Source organism: Varroa destructor, unplaced genomic scaffold (assembly GCF_002443255.2).
Source record: "Varroa destructor unplaced genomic scaffold, Vdes_3.0 BEIS01000004.1, whole genome shotgun sequence".
Taxonomy (NCBI): Eukaryota; Metazoa; Arthropoda; class Arachnida; order Mesostigmata; family Varroidae; genus Varroa; species Varroa destructor.
The window spans coordinates 33889428-33908869 of NW_019211457.1; the positions used below are offsets into that span (position 1 = coordinate 33889428).

At 37.0% G+C, this 19442-nt stretch overlaps 3 protein-coding genes across 9 annotated transcripts; 1 reads left to right on the plus strand and 2 right to left on the minus strand.

The window, feature by feature from the left end:
- Positions 1-873: 873 nt before the first annotated feature.
- On the minus strand, positions 874-5431 carry Bap55 (Brahma associated protein 55kD). Of its 3 annotated transcripts, none has more exons than XM_022805526.2 (7): positions 5291-5431; positions 4139-4430; positions 3626-3807; positions 3092-3255; positions 2543-2809; positions 2148-2371; positions 874-1212 (listed from the first exon to the last, which is right to left on the minus strand). In XM_022805526.2, exons 1-7 carry the CDS (start codon positions 5313-5315, stop codon positions 1092-1094), a joined length of 1275 nt encoding a protein of 424 aa, XP_022661261.1. In that variant the 5' UTR covers positions 5316-5431; the 3' UTR covers positions 874-1091. The 3 variants fall into 3 exon arrangements, with proteins under 3 accessions (XP_022661261.1, XP_022661262.1, XP_086845084.1); XM_022805527.2 differs by lacking the exon at positions 5291-5431 and adding an exon at positions 5146-5286; XM_086988958.1 differs by lacking the exon at positions 5291-5431 and adding an exon at positions 5224-5244.
- On the plus strand, positions 5360-9410 carry LOC111250376 (mediator of RNA polymerase II transcription subunit 30-like). Of its 4 annotated transcripts, none has more exons than XM_086988960.1 (5): positions 5360-5497; positions 6734-6974; positions 8028-8198; positions 8561-8797; positions 8991-9410. In XM_086988960.1, the coding sequence occupies exons 2-5, from the start codon at positions 6774-6776 to the stop codon at positions 9147-9149; spliced, it is 768 nt and encodes a 255-aa protein (XP_086845086.1). In that variant the 5' UTR covers positions 5360-5497; positions 6734-6773; the 3' UTR covers positions 9150-9410. The 4 variants fall into 4 exon arrangements, with proteins under 4 accessions (XP_086845086.1, XP_022661273.1, XP_022661271.1 ...); XM_022805538.2 differs by lacking the exon at positions 5360-5497 and adding an exon at positions 5504-5783; XM_022805536.2 differs by lacking the exon at positions 5360-5497 and adding an exon at positions 6074-6096.
- A 2374-nt stretch (positions 9411-11784) lies between these two features.
- pch2 (pachytene checkpoint 2 protein) lies at positions 11785-18382 on the minus strand. 2 transcript variants are annotated; one of them, XM_022803559.2, is made up of 7 exons: positions 17228-18382; positions 14866-15019; positions 14500-14658; positions 14035-14262; positions 13655-13848; positions 13312-13465; positions 11785-12966 (listed from the first exon to the last, which is right to left on the minus strand). In XM_022803559.2, exons 1-7 carry the CDS (start codon positions 17272-17274, stop codon positions 12712-12714), a joined length of 1191 nt encoding a protein of 396 aa, XP_022659294.1. In that variant the 5' UTR covers positions 17275-18382; the 3' UTR covers positions 11785-12711. The 2 variants fall into 2 exon arrangements, with proteins under 2 accessions (XP_022659294.1, XP_022659295.1); XM_022803560.2 differs by having other exon boundaries at positions 17532-18295.
- Positions 18383-19442: the final 1060 nt, after the last annotated feature.

A 19442-nucleotide genomic window follows, 5' to 3' on the forward strand; every position in this document is an offset into this window, starting at 1 on the left:
CATACATTTAAAAAAAAATGATTCCACGGGTCTAATTAGCTTAATAAATTAAATTTCTGTTAAAAATATTCAAGCTAGGATTTTAAACCGAAAAAAAAATACGTGTCTTTAAAATCTAGTAACACCGATCACAGTGACAATTTTTGTTTCTGTGTGATCCATATCGGCATAAGCTTTGCGCGTTGCAGATCGCAGAAGAACAGTCGGATTAGACCTAAAAGAAAACTGAATTTTTTTTTTTTATAATCGTCGATTCTGCCCGATCGTATGCATTAACAAGACATTGATTCTATTAAGTACATGAAAAACAACGCCATGTCGTGAGACAACGGCAGGGTGACCTTTGCGAAAAAAACACAGGAACATTTTCTAATACATTTATTTCAGAAGTGACTCAAAAGAATGATAGCAAGACGGAATGATGGGACAAAGCTCACACAGATGGTCAAAAAAATACGTGCTTTGGAACTTACTTGCTAATACATCATTATGCGTTGACAGTGTTTTTTTCATCTTTTTATGCCAGTCTTGCGCAGCAATATATCAAAACATCTTTATTAAGCAAACCCTTTTTTTATTAACATACAGCCGTTCTCAAAGAAGATTAAATCTTCTCACTGCAAATGCATCGAGGAAAGTTTTGTGCTTTTCGCTTTGTTTTTTTTTATCACCGTTATTAGATCCTACATTTCAATTTACAAAACCTTAACAGTATGGTTATAAAATACTAAACAACTTAGCGAAGTTAAAGTTGAAACGTTATCGATATTTCATCAGAGATGAGTTGAATCTACTTTGCATTTGAACATACCCTGGCTGGCACATATGTTTATCCAAACAGAAAAAAAAACGAGACAAATGAATAGATTAGGGTTTCATTGTGGGTCACTTACGCTTGCTTTTTTATTAATATTATTGGTCCGATTTTGTCAGAAATATGTAGTACAAGACTACATATTTACATAGGTACGTATACATATACCTACTACGTAAATAATTCAAAGACAATCGTACAAATAGTAAGCATAGTATTAACTCAATGCCATTATAAAGTTGCTATAAGCATACTATATACATGTGAGAAGATAAATTTAAGGACATTTGCGTTCGACGACTTGCTTTCCACCTTCTTCATACTCCTGTTTCGAAATCCACATTTGCTGAAATGTACCCAACGAAGCGAGAATAGAACCACCAATCCATGGGGCAAATCTGAAACCAACGCCATGTAAAAAGAAACGTCTAACATAAACAAAGAGCGGTAGATACCTCGGGCCTGTGTTGCTATTAAGTACAATTCGCTTTACCTGCATAGAGGTAAAAAGCAAATTGCGTTTATAATAAAGGGAACGTCGCAAGACAGACTATTATCAAGATAGGTTATTAAGCTATAATTTTTGTGTCCATAAAACATAGTAGCTCCTACAAGATTATAGTTTAGACACGGTTTTCCACGTAACACACGCTGAGCACGGTTATTCATACAACATATCTTAAACAGAAATTCTTTGATAACGATAAGCTAATAGCTTCTTTCACGATATAGTTTAAACAAAGCTTGAATGCAACACAAGCTGAGCAAATTTACTCACGTCACATAATTGTTACACTTATTATATATCAGCGCGGATAATATTAGTAACAACTTTAGTTTTGTAAACGTGGCGCGGAGGTTTTATCAATGCCAGAAGTTCAGAAAGAAAATGCTGCCGTCGACGTATGACCTAATTTGGTAGCATCACGCCTAATAAAAAAAAAGTATTCTTTTCTCTCTAAAAACAACAGTATTTGATCAGTGGCTTTCCGTTCTAGGCAGATCTCCGATGACTCAAAAAAAAATAAGCGTGATCCGACCACTTTAGGGGATCGTTTTGAGTCAGATAGGCAAATGGAAACGGGCTTCTAGAAGTGCAGAATAGATTACAAAGGCTATACCCTTTGTCTCAGGTGACTTTGGATATACATTCCAAACTGGGGTAGTATCGTTGACGGCCAAGGCTCTCACTGGTTACTGGCTCAAGTCCCACCAACGATAATACCACGCAACCTATGTGAATATAGAAAGTTGTTTTTTTTTTTATATTTATTTAAAGGTAGGTACACGCTATTTTAACACGCGTTACGTAAATTATTTCCGCTCGCATTACCTTCTCTCTGCAGGCGTGTTGGGTGCGATGAATTTGAGGCGCATTGATGGCGGCGTCTTACATGAGAGATCTCTCTGGAGGCGCTCCCCATAACCCTGTAGGAGTGTGGCACCTCCCACCAGTGTGATATTGCCATAAAGCGCGGGCCGAACATCAACGTCACAAAGGCCGACTGCCGTTGTCACAGTTTGTGCAGCACCCATCGGAGTGCCTGGAAGTTGCGGCTGTTTTCCATACAAACGTAAAATATTTGAGTACGTTACATAGAGTAGATCGCATACCTTTCAAATAAACCATCTATCCATCTGGTGGCAGCGTATAAGACAACAGATATAAAAATACGACTATATTATTACCAGAAATATTTTAGGCTTTTTTTTTGGTTAACGTCTTACCCTAATTACAGACGGATCAAAAAGACCTTCGGCAAGTTCGAATCGCTTTGCTCCGTAGTCAGCGTTATAGCCTGTAGGAAACTCGTAATGAACTGCGGGCATTCCTTCAGCGGTCTCCTGCTCGTAAGGGGCGTCTGCCACCTGCAGAACTGACGCTTGAAAATCACGCAAAAGATTCTTTACCTGAAGATCCGCCCAAGCTTTCGACACTTCGGGGATTGTTGTTTTGCGGGTAAATTTAGGCGCTTCTCGCTCTTTCACTGGTTCCTATAGAGACGTACCAACATGAGAAATTTAGATTTTTGCTTTTAGTTAATAACTATATATATTACAAGATATCTACTAATTACTGATATGCTACTAAAAAACCGCCAGGCATCGATAAGTGGGAGATGAAGCCAACTGGCATATTTGCTTACTGCAAAATAAGTTTAAAGTGTGCCTTGTGAAATAGTATTGCCATTAACCTTTTTCTTATCGTTACATATTACTTTACTACATATGTTAGGTGTCAATGTAAAAAAATGTAGAATCATGAATTTTATTCACCTTAGAGGCAATCTGATAATGGGGTACGAGTTCTACTTTTTCGTGCTCCTCCAAGAAGTTTTTGCACTGCAACGTCAGAAAGTCACCAGCCAAAGGCGACTTGACAATTGCTTGCTGGAGTACATATCCATCATGGACCGGAATCGCTGAGGTTTGAGTTGACCCTATATAATTCAAAAACAAAAGATACACAAGAAATGCAAGTAGAAAGGGACACATAGTTAAACCTCTGACATCACCAAGTAGAATCAATTAAAGAAAAGATGGCAGCATCCACAGGAAATCATATATACTTCACTAACGACGGAGCGTGAGTCAAAACCAATTCTTTGTTCTTAATTAGGTTTTTAGGCCTTCACCAAAACCAAAAATATTTCGGTAACATCTAAACGTACAGCAAAGCGATTACGATATTTGGCTCATCATAGTGAGCATTAAACACGATATATATGACTTTTCATGAAAAATTTCTAAGATAATAGTACTAATATTAACGACTGAATAAAAATATAAATATCTTTATTGATTTTTTACCAGCATCAAGAATTAACGCTGTTGCTCGACCATTGGCAAATGCAGAGAGCACCGCGTTTTTTACGAGAAAGAACGCTGGAACGTTGTACTTTTCAAACATTAATTCAGTCATTTTCTCCCGTTTTGCACGTTGATTCCACGGAGCTTCAGACATTAATACGGGATGTAATTGTGATTCAGACCTGCAATGCATTGAAATAAGTGAACACATAATCGACAATAAATATGAGGTGACAAACGGCAACACTTCGTCGTTCCTAGTAGGTAGGAAATGGAAAAGTACAGGTAAAGAATAAATAGAAAGGTTCAGAAATGACCAGATTTCTTCGTAATTGCCAGCTGAGATAGTTTTTAAATTTCATTTCTTTTACATTTAAACTTCATGATCATATTATTAAAAGTTTTCACGAGTTGCAAAAATGTGTTCAAATTCATTCCTATTGCATACGTGCCGAATTCAATAAATCGCATTTTTATATACAATCACATGAAGAAATGATGTAACATGCTCACCTAATATGTTTCTCATAAATATAGTCGAGCATCTTTTCAAACAGGTCCCAATCCTCGACAAGACCATCTTTCATGAAATTTTGAAGTTCGACGCCTTTGCGCGGTACGTTCAGAGCACCGACGTCGATAAGGTGACGTTTTTCCAGGAGTTCCTCTTTGCCCTCCCGGCCTTCAATCAATTGATCGACAGAACCCATAATGGAAGGGATATCAGCCTTCGGCGAGTCCTCTCCGGCATATCCTGCCCGAAATGAATACTGACCATAATCGAAGACGAGAGCGCCAACCTCATCTATGAAGTGCACAGCAATATGTAGAAATCAATTTTTTTTCTTGTTCTAATATTAGCTAGGTTCGAACGATTAAATATAGCTCCAAATTGACAATGTTTCGCATCCACAGTAAGTGAAGAGTGGTACGAAAAAATTAAAACATTATAAAAGTATAATGCTGAATGTTTAATTATATTTGAATCATAAATCTATTCCGTTGAATCATATCATGTTAGTTAATTTGCTAAGCTTTTAAATAAAGTTTGGTCCCTCACATACACACGACTGGACTGAGAAGAGACAAACATGTCTAGATATAGTAATTAACTTCAACACACTTCAGTGAACATGCTGATAATTCTTTTTTTTTTTTTCAGTAGCCTGTACTTGTGCCTATTTGAAAATACACCTCTCTAAATATTGTTCACAAAATATTTAGCACATTAGATAAGTAGATATCATTATATGTGAATAAAATTTAACGGTAACAAATACACACGACGTGATACCAAAAGTTATAAAACAAATTGTTAACCACAAATAGGTTATACAATGTTGTTATGCATTTATTTACGTGTAAACTGAATATGCGATCACGTTAGGCTCTTCTAGTAACACTGAGAATCAATACCTCCGTCTTACTAATTACTACTACTGATAGATGCTGCCTGAACAAATATGTTGCTTTTGCTTTAACAACAACTCTAGCTAGCTTTGAAAAGATATGATTCGAACCATAATGCCATTAGCTCGCTAGCATTTGAAGACGGCTGTTCCATTGTTGTTAGCTTTCCGCGGCGGTTTTTCACTCACTTCTGTATTACCCGTCGATATCGTTTGAAACGTGTCCACGCAACTATAATAACAGCATTGTACTTGCCTCCACCATATACTCCTGAGCTCATCGTGATGCCTTGCACACTTTACACGGCACAATACGCAATTTCACGGAATATCACCGAAGTTTTCGAACCACTGATGATGAAGAGAACGCTCTTCAAAAGCCGACAGCACTCCTTCGAGGCCAGTAAAGTCCAACCCTCACAAAAACACAACAACCTCTTGGTAAACGCCAATTCTCGATAAGGTGCGCCACGATTTTATTTCTGTGCAGGTGTTATTGCCTATTCTTGATAGCTACAGTATCAATATGAAATCACTAGATATTATTATTGTTAACTGACCATTTCGTGGGCGTCGTAAGCATAATCGTACGTGAAAATTATCAAAATGATTAGGAATATTTGTTGTTAGTGCATATATCTGTTTCAACTTCGTCATCGTAGGCATCGATGTAAATAAACAAACCCTGAAAGCAAAATCGTTTTGAGTCGTGTTCGCCGGGCTCCGCTGATTGCGTATAATACAGGCGTGTAAGTTCATTTTACCAAACCATTGTGTGATGCTAATGTGCCAATACGGAGTAATGTTAGATAACTGACTAGAATGGACGACTCTTTGAGACTTTTTTAACCTGCGGTGCCTTCATTCCGAAATGCCTAGTGTGCAATGACAAAAAAACGAAGTCGATTAGGAAAAATATATCTTTTTTGACAGATAATTATACTCATCGCATACACTTCTCATGATATACATATATGGAGTTTAAGTTAAGTGCTTCTGTGAGCTCATGCTGCAAGTTTTGTAAAGATGAAAAAAGAAGAAGTAAACACACAGAATGTTTAGGTAGCGATTTGGTTAAAAACAAGTTTTTCGCAAAATTTTTTCGTTTATTTCTGCTGAATTTGAGCTTCATATTTTTGTAATCTGGTATGTTCGTTAACAATACTTGAGGTGTCTTTATTACACGATGCGACAATATCTGATAATGTTGCATAAATAGCAGGTTACTGCTACTAAGGTCGAATAAAGAACAATATTAACAATCATTGGAATATTTCATTCTGGAATAGTAGCATAGTAATGCATTTCGTTTTGTACATGAGGAGAGTACGTTTTTGGAATTACATTTTGTATTGTGAATTAGAGGCCGTGGAGCTTTTCATCTGTCCAGCAGTAGTTTTGTGTTGATTCATATATAATAAAAAAAAAAAAGACTTAAAAACTTTATTAAGCAGAGCGAAAATACCACTGCAATTGGAGTACGAAGTTGTTCAAGCAAACTGTGCTTAATAGTTTAATCCACCTGAAGACTTATCATGCTATCCCATACGAACAAGCCATATCTTATTGGATATTTTTTCTTTTATTTAAAACACTATTTTTGTTTCCACCACTTTTATCAGTAAACAATTTTCTTATGAATTTTTCGGACGTTTATTTTTGACTGCATAATAAATGTTTCTTAAAAATTGCTTTACAGACAATATTTTATAAATAGATTGGAATCACTCAGCTACTCTATGGCATCGCCGTACCACCAGGGTGGTGGCAGTCACGGGCCAACTATGGGCGGTGGGGGCTCAGGAGGAGGTCCAATGGGTCCTGGGGGTGGAGGAATAGGAGGCTATACCCCCGTTCCTCAGATGCATCCCGGCGCGATGTCCCTGGAGGGTCATAATGGTATCAGTAATGAACAACCGGACCAGGATGGAAACCCTCAGGTTAGCAGACCGATGTACATTCGTTGCAAGCCAAGGATTTTCATGTATGAGAACCAAGGCTTATTTGCTAAGTATAGAGCTCGAATAACGCATGGGGCAATAATCTGACCGCCTTCTGTCTCTCCGTCTTTTGTTAACACTTTTTGTTTTTCATTAGGTAGCTAATACTTAAATGTGAAAGAGCTCCTCATATATCTTGAATCAGTGAAGATTGATAAACTCAATTGAAAAAGCTTTTAAGAATTTAAATTCAAAAATTAAAAAAAAACTTGAAATGAAATGCTATATACAGTTTCCTACCTCTTCGTCGTTTAAAGTTTATGAAAGATTTGTCCCGTACAATCTGATGATAGCAATTTTACCCACTGGATAAAACATTTATCTAATAAAAATGATATTCCACAGTACTACGTATTTTGCCGTCATACAGAATACGCATGATGTTATTCTTGCATGCATATGTACTCAATTAACCGAAACTTACTACTCTTAACTCTTAACAGTTACGTTCTGGTATATTAAAATCTGGTACATTAAACAAATTTATTCCTTTATTAATATTCATAAAAGTTTACACATGGAGTTTCTGATGTTTACGCATCGATTACTTCGTTTCAAAGCACAGTCATGAGTAAAGTTGAACTTTGTTTTATGTTAGTACCTATTTTGTGGTTAACGAAACATACTAAGATTCTAAATGAAACTTCAGAAGGTTTCCGTCGACATCAAAATTGCCAATACAAATGTTTAAAAGGAAAGTAAAAATATTCTGAAATGTAATAGATTTTTACGTTTTTTAGTGTCTACCGTCGATCTAGATAGAAGGATCAATACAGATGGCACAAACTCAGCTTACTATCGTATAAGCTTCTTCTCCTGTGAAACTTAATGATTAATGTTTTATTAATAATACATTTGGTACAAAATAGTTAAAAGTAAATGTTCTACAGATAAAATGGAGCCAAACTAGTGCAAGAATCTCATCACAACGGTACAGATTTTTGTGAAGAACGCCGAACCGCTGTCGTTAATCGTTTTTTTCTGTTTTTACAGCAGGACAGTCAGCAACAACAACAGCAGGAGTTCAACATTCCTGTGATGTGTCGAATAGGTCAAGAAACTGTTCAGGAAATTGTGTCGAGGGCTGGAGAGCTTTTTCAGCTTTTGAGAACTTTGGGTCCACCAACGGGTAGCATGAACCCGCAAGCGTCAACTGTGCAAGAGGTGCGTACTGAGTCTGTAGTCGAAAGGTATTCATTTAATACCAAATTATCAAACCTTTCTTGATCTTTTTGTTTCTTATGTTTTTTTTTAGTGAAAATGATTTTCGTTCTCTACGGTGTAGAAAATACAATCATGATCGCGAAGTAAATAGTTACCAAACAGAGAACTAACTCAGCTTATTACAATTTGGTTACGATCAGTTAAGTTGAAGTCATTTGCTTAATTAACACTGGTTTAGAAGACCGACAATAAATAACCATGATTCCTGTAGCTAAGTAGAAGATTGGCCGCCTTCTATTTCCAAGTTCTCTGATCATTTATTCTACCTGGTTCTGTTGCATTGTCGTTTCGATTGTTTGTAGGAGCGTAAGGTAAAGCTAAATGAAATTCTGAAGATTATACAGCAGTTATTTAAGCGTCTACGACGGGTGTATGAAATCTGTGATATGAACTGCGCTGGCGGAGAGTTCTCTACGCTTGAGCCAGACGTAGCGACGATTCAACTAGTACCTCTCGAGGACGAGCGACGAAAAGATGAAGAGGAAAAAAAGCCGTTGGATTCCGCGCGACAGTTTATAGAAGAACGGCAAATGTATCAGGTAATCACGATATAATTAAATACGTAAAGATATTAGCTACTATATTATAATCTTCAAAATTTTCATAAAAAATATAACCACTGCACTATTTAAGCTTGCACTCTAGGAAACTAGCCTTCCGAGCTTTTTTCGCTAATCGCAATAAGTGGTAAATGCAATATGATCGACATGTATACCCTATTTTGTGTTACAGGAGCAAGTATATATGAAAAATCGACAAATCAAGGAGATTATTGATATGTTGCGAAGTGTCGTGTGTGAAGTGAATACCATGCTTGGAATGAGAAAGAAGCACCTGCCTTTCTCTAACAGGATGAGTTCGTATGGCAAACCTAAGCCAAACATGTTCTAAAATGCGAGAACTTCATTGTGATGTTTCAATAATGTGCACGGAGACCGAACTGGTTCATTTTTGGGGCGTTTTGTATAATGTGTCAGCTGTATTAAAATAAATGTGCATACAGTGCCTATGAATTGTAATTTTCTGGGAGTGGGTCAGTAACGGTCACATTTCCACAATGGCAAATGGTCTATTACATAAAGGCTTTTTTGTCAAAAATAAATATCTTAAAATAAATAAAAAAATCGGATTGAACTTAGTATTTGAAATGTATTAGTTTTTATTGTGTATTTTTTTCTTAGCAACAACTAATTGGTACAATAACTAATAAAAGCAATTTATATGTATAAGCTGGCCCATCAGTCCTGTCACTTATCAGCCTTCCTTACAAACTTATGAAATATTATTGCAAAATAAATATGTTTTTAAGAACATATTGCCATTTCTGCTTATTCTACTCATCGTTTATTATAAACATATAGCGTGTAGTGATAGGAAAGACGGCGGTAAGTTGGCCGTTTGTTGTACATAATGTTCCCATTAAGAACTAAAGCTCTCAGTGGTAGTTTTGTTAATCAGTGCTCATTTAATCTAATAATTTTTACTTAATATTCAACGATTGTGCGCCAAATAGTGCTTCTGTTGTGTTTCGATTTCAGCTAAGGTGACTAACGGCATAACTCATATCATGGTACTTGGAGCTCATATGAATTTAACGCTGCTGAAAACTTTACCGTTTAAAGGGACCAGGCTTGTCTTCGAACATAATTCTATTCTATCCATTCAAAGAAGTTCTAATTGCTTTACGGGCAGTGCCATTAGCGGGGATAATTATGCTAACGGATTGTTGTCTATATAAAAAAAGATATATCTCTGTAAAATATGGAAGAAAAGAAGTATGGAAAATAAAGTTTTGATTGAAAGAAAGAGAACGTGACTGGTGTAGTTGAAATTCTAAAACCTGCTTTTTGCCGCAAAGATGCTCAAACGCTTCGATGACGTCTATAGTCATACTCTAGGACTGGACATCTTAGAAACGATTTTACAGAGGGTAGCAAAAAAAATCACTGCGTCCGTACTTTAAAACCAAGAAGATTAATTCACGAACTTAATTACCAATAAATGAATTACCAAATGAACCAATATGTTCAGTAACTTTTCAAAAAGGCACTAACAAAGAGTACAGGCTTCTCGCTACAGGTGTTTCTTATTTGATTTCATATAAAGTGCTAGCTAAAATAGAAAGTTTCGGTGAAATGGATCAACTTCATTTTCGCAAATCCCAATAAGAAGTGTACACAAACTGTAAAGTAATGAAGCCGCAGCACATACATCTGTATCACAGATATCATACATTAAGGTAATAATTATGACGATACTCCTGCTTTATTTTGCATCATTGAGCGATTTCCTCGCTCTTTGTGTAACTGTGAGGTCCATAATATGTGTGTACTTTAACATATTCTATAATTTGTTTCGTACATTTGTGCCCAGCGCGAATTAACCTGATGAGTATTCTATTTGTACATACTGATATGCATTAACGTAAGCCCTTTTAGCGTCTCGCTGTAAAAATTCAGGCTTTTTAACATTCACTTGTGATCACTCATTGTTACTGGACAGATTCTTTCGAATTCAGGTTGTCAGAAATATTTTTTGGACGTGTGCGGAAAAGTACTTTAAAATGTTGTCTTCTTTTATGTTTTATTAATGCAATCAGTGACGGAACCATAAGTATAAGAGTACATAGGTCTCCATAATTTTCATTTTCTAAATAATACATATTTTTCGAATATTATATTTTCGGGGAAATATCTTTTGTGCGATTTATAGGCTAAGTGTGGACATTAGTTTATTTAGGATTTAAGAAACTTGCTTTAAATTATGTTAGAAATTTTCCATTACTGTCTAAATGTCTAACGTGAGGACAGGGCCCTAACCAAATTTTACATCAGTCTATGAAACAAGTCAAATTTTTTTGAATGAAGGGTCTGCTCAGGCCCGTTAACCACTGTATCACCCACACAAAAAGCAGACTTAGTCCACCTCAACAAACACCTTTCAGTTTCGACCCGACTTGAGATTGGAAACCTAAGGTAATCCATATTACTTATCGTTATTGTTATTTATATGCTCCCTCGCCGTCTTTTTAAAATTCTTGCTAGTCGAAATATTGAGCAACGGAAAACAAGCAATGTATTTTTTACGGTACGGCTCGAAGACACTGTGGCAAAAATATGGGCAGCGCTTGCCCCCGTTCTTTGAACAGTTTATATGGCCAGTGAAGCAAACAAGATTCGTTAATGTTCCATAGGAAACTGTCAAGTTCAATGTCAGGCAAGGTGGTTTGCGATACTCTATATTTGGTAGAGGTTTTACGACGGTTATTTTTTGAGAGTACCGAACATATTGCATGTGTATAGAAAAGTCTAATAGGTGCTACAAATATCGAGTTTGTATTTCTACAGAAGCTTATATTAAACAGTGTTTTGTGACTAAATGAAGGCGCAAATCGCGATTTTCCGTAGAGCATATAAAAGTTGCGTGTTATAGTAATATAAATTATTATTATTATTTTATTATCTATGAATAAGCAAAGGTTTCTGAAGTACAGTGTACACTGTGCTTATTACTAAGAACACTTGAGTAATCTTCAAAAGTGGTCACGAATTTATTTACGCAAGTTAGATTATGTACAAATAGTCATCGATGGCACTTGTAAGTTAAGCTACGTGAAACTGAAATATATCTTATCCAAAGACTGCACCTATTTTCGAACAACGTGAATTCTAAATAGTGTGATTATATTCTCTTGTAAAGGCCTTACATATTGGTTGTGTTCTTCAGAACTGGACGAAACAAGTCGTACCAATCTATGAAACATTTAATAGATAAATGAATAAATGGAGAGATATTATCCAATAGTCGTGCGAATATTAGAGGATTTTATTATAAATCATTGCTGAAATAACACAACTTTTTACAAAATTCCATTTCGCTTGCTACTTTTACAAGTTCGAGTATATTTTAAACATTTCATATTCTTCTGTCTTCATTTAATTGCAATTTTTGTGCATATCCTTCGGATTTTTGGAATATCTACGGTTTTCTTTTCCTTAAAAAGTGCTGTATAAGGTTATTTCAATTAGTACTTATATGAGCCACACACTTAAAATATCACCAAAGTGGTCACTTAATAGAACAAAAGGCTACGCGCGTATCTGTTCAATGACAATCAGTGACGAGTGAAGACGGTTGACTCCTAATTTTATTAGCAGTCTGTGCCCAATTCAGTCCTTGCAACCTCCCGCAACAATAACGGAGTATTAGTACGACCATATTAGTTTCTCCTGATTTACTTCTCTCCTTTTAAGACACGCAATATAAAGAGCGCACACATTCTGATAAACCTCTCCAAACGGGCATCGTAAATCTACACGCGAACTAAGTAGAATATCATTTCAGCTTTCTTCGACCTCGTTCTTCCTTATGATATGGCTAATTCGTACATATGTATGTTAGAGTGGAAATCAGCGATAAATATACTAACATTCTACTAGTAGTGTTGGCTGCATTACACGAGACTAATAGACTGGAACATGTGATGAGTTTGGGACAATTTCTTTTCTGCTGTTTTTGATTTGACCAACTTGAAGAGGGCGTCAAGGAACAAAGCCATCGGCATCGGGTTATGACCCTCGCAAAATGCCAGCAAAGGCAGCTTCCTCAAGGAACGTCCACTAACTCCGACGGATAATCGGCAAATCTCCGTCCAAATGTTCGCGAACTCCGAACTCTCGGCAAACGCCTTGTCTTCTAAAAGATTCCGCTAAAATCAAAGTTTAAATCAGTTTAACTTGAAAAACGATTCGTCATAACTTCATGCGATAAGGTCACGTTTGGTCTATGGACTGAGCAAGGGTACAATTCATATTGGATTAAATATATATACAAAACATAGATCTACAAAAAGCATTCTGAATAACCTAATCAAACCCAAACGCCGTTAAGTTTTAAATTTTCTTAAAGCAACCATTATGGGTTCCCTTTATAATGTTTTTCAGTATTCTATGATTATTCAAATATTTTATTTTTTCGAAACATATTTAAATGGACTCAACCTTTCTGTAGGAGTACTTTTGATTTTCCATTTCACTAGAACTGGCAAGTATACCTTAATTAGCTCCTTAGCGCAAGATGCAAGAATCTTTGAAATGGCTGGTGGTGAAGGATGCCCGATATACACACAGAGATCTGCCCGATCAACAAACGCGCCATCGATCGAAGTTTCTACATTCGACGTCGTCAAGATTAAAGCATTTGGCAGCCTGTAAAGTAAAACCAAATAAAATACGACACAAATGTTGAAAGCAGTAATAAACATATTTTTTTACAAACTAAAAGATATATGATTAAAAAATTCACTGAAAAAAGAAGAAAAAACATCCGTATAATTTGCTTTCACAATGAAGTTCCGCTTGATTCTTTCGTATCTCTCGTGCATGTTGACCGCTTACATTTTGAGTCGATCCAACTGAGTAAGGACGGCGTTGACCACTCGAATTGCGTCGGAAGGTTCGCTGCCTGCTGCAGCTGCTGCTCGGGAGTGGGCGAGGCTTTCAACTTCATCTATGAGAATAAAGACGAGCGCCGCCTCATCGCTAGCGATTTCCTCGATCTTCTCGAACATCTTTAGCACAAGCTTACCGCTCTAATGGGACAGAAATTGGAGAGGAACATTTTAGAGTTCAGATAGGCTTTTGTGAATGCACTTTTAACACAGCTAGCAGCGGCCTTTCACTTGGTCATCAATGGTTCAAATAACTCTGCCGTCTGTTTCTATATGTAGATGATTGTGCATGGATAAAATGCCAGCGAATAGTTTCAGGCTACTAACCTCCGAAAAAAATTTGCTAAAAAGTGAATGGGCGTTAATTTCTATAAAATGACCAGTACGAAACCGAGGCGTCCATCGGATGGCCAGTTTCTGTGCGACACCTTTGCACAACGAAGTCTTGCCAGTACCGGGCGGACCATGTAGGAGAACAAGTTTATTGAAGGAGATCACATTGTGGTCAACGCCCCGTTCCGCGAATAGGAGCGCCTTCATCAAGTAGTCCAGCAACTGCAAACAAGAGGGGCAATAAAAGTGAGAAGCAAGGAAAAATCGCACGCTAGTAACTGTTACGCCTCGTGACTTGTGAACAGCGTCATGAGTAGCTTTTGAATAATTTCTATTTATTTTACTATAACGGCCACTAATCTAGCAAACTTTGATTTCGCCGCACAACACATAGTCATTTAAAACCACTGCTGACTCTATTCCCTGGCGAAAATTGTCGAAACAATTGAATTTACTTACATTGTTCTTAATTTCTGAATCAAAGTGCAGGTTTTCCCAGATGCCATCAAATTCTTTACAGGGCAGTGTAAATACGTAGGCGGCATTAAGGCACGTAGAGTCGGACTCGATAAATTCAGCTCCGAAGCCATCCGTGTTGAGAGTGTAGTAGTGGTAAGACTGAAACACATGAAATATTCCTTAAATTTAAGGAACGATAGCCTTTTTGAATTAATAGCAGATATAGCATATAACTGGGCGGTAAGTTTTAATTTTTTTAATTGTTTCATCAGCCATTTTATACAAATAAAGCTTAATATTTAAGAAAAGCTGTCATATGCTTGCGGTCTAGACAATTATGGTATACTTCAATGTTGGACTACGTACGGGAACAATTTTCTTATCGCTTTTGTCGATGACGATTTTATTTACGATTCCTTCTAAAGCTGTTCCGCTGAAGTCGTCGTAGATTTCTGCCGAAGCTCGTTCATGTAATAGCGCTTCAACCAGTGTTGCTACTTCTCCATTTTCTCGCCCTAAGCTGAAATAAAAGAAAAGCATAATATATATATAATCTTTCGAGGTTCTGCAAATGTAACTTATATTTATCGGGGTAGATGAATACATGGACAGAATGATGAGAATGTAAAGGTTTACTGCAGTTTACCAGATAAATCTAACAAAATTATATAGCCCTGTAAGAATACGAGCAGTGATTCGACCTTTTATTTTTTGTGGACCAAACGGTCTGGCTTTGCTCGATACGAATCAGCTCGTAATCTGAAGCGAATATATACTACATGGCATAGTGAGCACGACTTACAAGGATTCTGTTATTATTATTATTACCATTCGGTCGTTAACCAACAACGTGTTAAAGCGTGCAAAAGTAGCCGTACATGACCATCTTTCAGCTTTATATTGGAATATGATACATATACAGCAGGAAACCATTCACATATTGGACAATGAGAGAAAACCAGTAAATCGGCCTATTACGTATGTTTCGGTTTTTCCCATTATCGTTGATATGCCAATCTTTAACAGGATTATATAACTGAAAATTGTTTTTGCGTTTCTATATGATTTGAATGTAATGTAAATTTATATAGTTTTTGCAGAAATTCTAGAACCCGGTTATTATGGATATGTTTTCGGAACGCAGCGTAAATTCTACGTGGTCTCCGAATGAAACTTTCGAGACTGAAAAACACGCTAACAAACTGTGCTCTCTCTCTTAGCTGTTTTAGTGGACAATGTAAGGGATCTCTTTTAGGTAAATGTTTAAATTGCAAACCAATATATTTGCTCGTTTTCCTTCAACGATACAGTACTTGGAGTAAAAACCCTAACTGCTTGAACTACGCTAAACAACAAATATACTGGCATAATACATCTAACACACGCATTTTAGTTTTACTATAGGTTGATAGATGGTTAATAAAATCGCCAGCAAAATGGAGACGGATATGAGCTCTTCCTTTCTTTTTTCTTGTTTGCTCATGCCTAGCTAAAAGGAATGGCCTAGCAACTAATAGCTATTACGTGTTTATGATAAAAGGGTTGAGATTTTTGAGAGTGACTATTTGTTAGATTTTTTTATATTTTTTATTTTTGTCTTTGTTTTTATTTTGGTTTTGTTTTGTTAGATTCACCTTTGGGCAGAATATATGCACGCAACTGCTGTCAAAAAAAAATCCAGGAGCACCCTTTATTTAGTGTTCGTATATCATAATGCCTCTGACCGATCCGGTGGCGTGCGACAACGGCTAGGTCAGGTGCTCCAGCTCAAACGTCCGCTGAATTTTGAACATTATGATATCAGTTATTATAGGAATAAGATATGGCAACAGATTTGTCAACATGTCGTCAAGAGGCGCAGGGCCAAATGCTAACATTTAGTCAAAGCCTAATATAGCTATAAATATAGATTTTACGAACTTTGAAAAAAATAAAATCGTATCTCTGTAATATCAACATGATGATACAATGAAGTGGATTATATCCTGTTTTTTTACATATGGCCAATATTTTTCCGCATTCTACGTTATATCTGTTATATCGTACTTATTTCTTGATTTGCAAGACATAGTCAATACCTATTTTGATATAAACGTCCCATAAAAATCTGACCACAGAACACTTCTTTACTAATGAAAACGCCATTAGATTAATGCAAAAAATTATGTTTTATGGCCTCGACTCGGTTTTGAACCTGCAATCATTTGTTAAGTTAGCAGTCTGTATGATTGTGATGATGCAAGATAATCATTCGTTTGGCACATAACGAACGGAGTACTGTGAAATTTTGATGAATAAGAAATTGCTAACAGCGCTGTTCCCGAATAAGCTATTCGTTGTTGTATATAAAGAGTGCAGAACCTCTATCACCACTAGCTATATCAGTAAGCTTTTAACCAATTTTTAAGTACCAATATTGACTCAGATGTATTTCTTAGTTAACATCTGAATTCGAGCATGCACGCTAAAGATGTAACAATGGCACGTAGATATAAATTATTTTTGCTTGTTCAAGTAAAAAGTTTTTACATAATAAAAATCCATGATATATAAAATCGTTCAACACAAATTCACAGCTCATCACATAGCAACATTTATTTATTTGCATAAAATGATCCTGCATCTCTTCTGATTTGGCTATGAACCAAAGTAAGCTGTCTAAAGGTACTAAAGCGGTCACACAACAGTATCCATATCTTTAGAATACTCAGTTTGTATCTGTAGTCACCTAAATGTTTTGAGTTTCACATCCGGTACCGCCGACAGGCATTTCATCAGACGCCTGGTTCACAGCACGAAACTAATTGTGTGTCTACGCTCGGATTCGAACCCAGACCACCACGTGTCCCTCAAGATTAGCGGACAAGCACTTTACTTATTACACCGTCCCAAGAACGTATTCGTAGTCACCTAGCGGTTCCGAAGCTCCTGTTTTTATAGTTGTTGTACCATTAAATTACTTTCGCAAAAACATCTGTGCTCCTTCCATACTACACACAAAATTTGAACCATATTTATTACCGCTTTCTTACCCTTTTGGATCTCTCTCAATTTCCACGATCATTCTGACTAAAAAACGTTTGTCGCTGTAAGAAAGCCGCTTCGGTTGAATTTCTTCTACACAGCCCCAATGCACTTTATCCTCCACACCTCCGGACTCCAACAGTCTGCCTCCACTATATAAAACACCGGTCACGAAAAGCCAGCTAGCTTTGATGCTAACCTTTTCTTTATCTTCAATACAACAAACCAGCGGAAGAAAAAGCTTCGATAGTCGATCGACCGGTATTGAAGGTCTACAGGGCACAATCAGCAAGCCGGCAAACTATCCACCACAGCAGCATCTCGCAGAGCGAATTAAACTATGGAGAACCGCTGAAACAACCGAAGACGTATTAAAGACTGAAGAACCGGTTAGCCGTTCTCTCCGTGATGAGCAACGTCTCTTCTAATGGTCACCTCCGTTTTTTCACCTTCCAAGTCTTCAGCTCGACGTCAGTAGCCTTCTTTCGGCTGAATTTCGTACGCCGTTAGTAAGGAAATCACGGCTGTGTTGTTGCCACTGCGCTGAGCCCGCTACTGCAAAGTCGCCGAAGTCTTCAACTTTACCGGCGTTCACCCTGATACCGCCACAGTTTTACTGCCGCGTCTGCTTCATTGTCTTCCTCGTTAGCTTTGGTGTGGCCGTTGGCCAATAACTAACTGACGGTGGATGGCATCAGCCGAATTGATGTTCCGGAATTTCAAAATGATGATGGCTTCATCGATGCCGATGCGGCTGCGATCGATACGGGTAGAGCGTTAGTCAAAAAACGGACATTTTTTTAATGTTCAACTGTTCAATTTTACTGAACCGACTAGTTTGTTTTCAATCCAAGACGGAGAATGTGAAGTCAAATAGGAAGATAATCAAATAAGAAAAAAGATCAAGCGGATTGTATGTTTCTGACCGTGTATGTGTACCACAATAAAGGATCTAATAATCAGTAATTTTAAAAATGAAAAAGCACAGAAATTTTATGATTTACAAACACTGACTCATTTGCAGATATATAGTTCTTCTTTAGAACGGGTTTCATCGTAGTGCGGTCGGTTAAATAAATAAACGTTTATTTCGGTTAAGATGACCAGGACTGCTTTGTTTTACTTTACTTAGAGGAACACGTCTAAAGTAACTCTCATTTGACATAGAATATGTATGCTTTTGAAGCAATAGTTCCTTCATTGGGGAACGTTGGTACGATCATAGTGCGGCGCTATATACGCACCATGCGCCTGATGAGAGTAGCAAGCAAATAATTTTTTAATTATCACTTGTATTCAGATTATCTAGCAATAAGTGAAAAGTCCTTATAAACGCTTATATAAATACTCTACTGATAAACGAAATATTTTTTATCTTTCAATTTTGATAATTATTTGCAATCAACGACCGCTTTATCTACAAGTCTACTGATAATTGCTCTCTTAAAATTGAAACAATGTGTACACGTTGAATTCCGTCTGCTTATAACTGAATGTTATATACGTTTCAGTGTCTAATTGACAGAAACTATAAATCGTTACTTTGACTTCAATGCTGCATTGGGCGGAAAAAATACAAACCCAACCTACTATTTTTTGCCAATTGCTTTGGCGAAACCCATCATTTCAAGTCCAGCATAGTCGGTTGCGTCAAGCGGTAATACGTTCGATAGGACGATGATCTTCAAATGGACGATTTGAACGAACGACGAGGCTCAGCTGCTCAGACCGGTTGACTTGAGGCAAGTCATCTCAATTGTGTGTCTGTCCTCGTATGTGCGCGCCATACCCTATTGTAGATGTTGAAGGCTACAATTTCAGTCTGCTGTCACCATTACCACTTGCCATATCGTGGCAATGAAAATAGACAATTGTTGACAGTAAATCTGTCCGAAGGCGAAAATGGATTCCGGGCTACC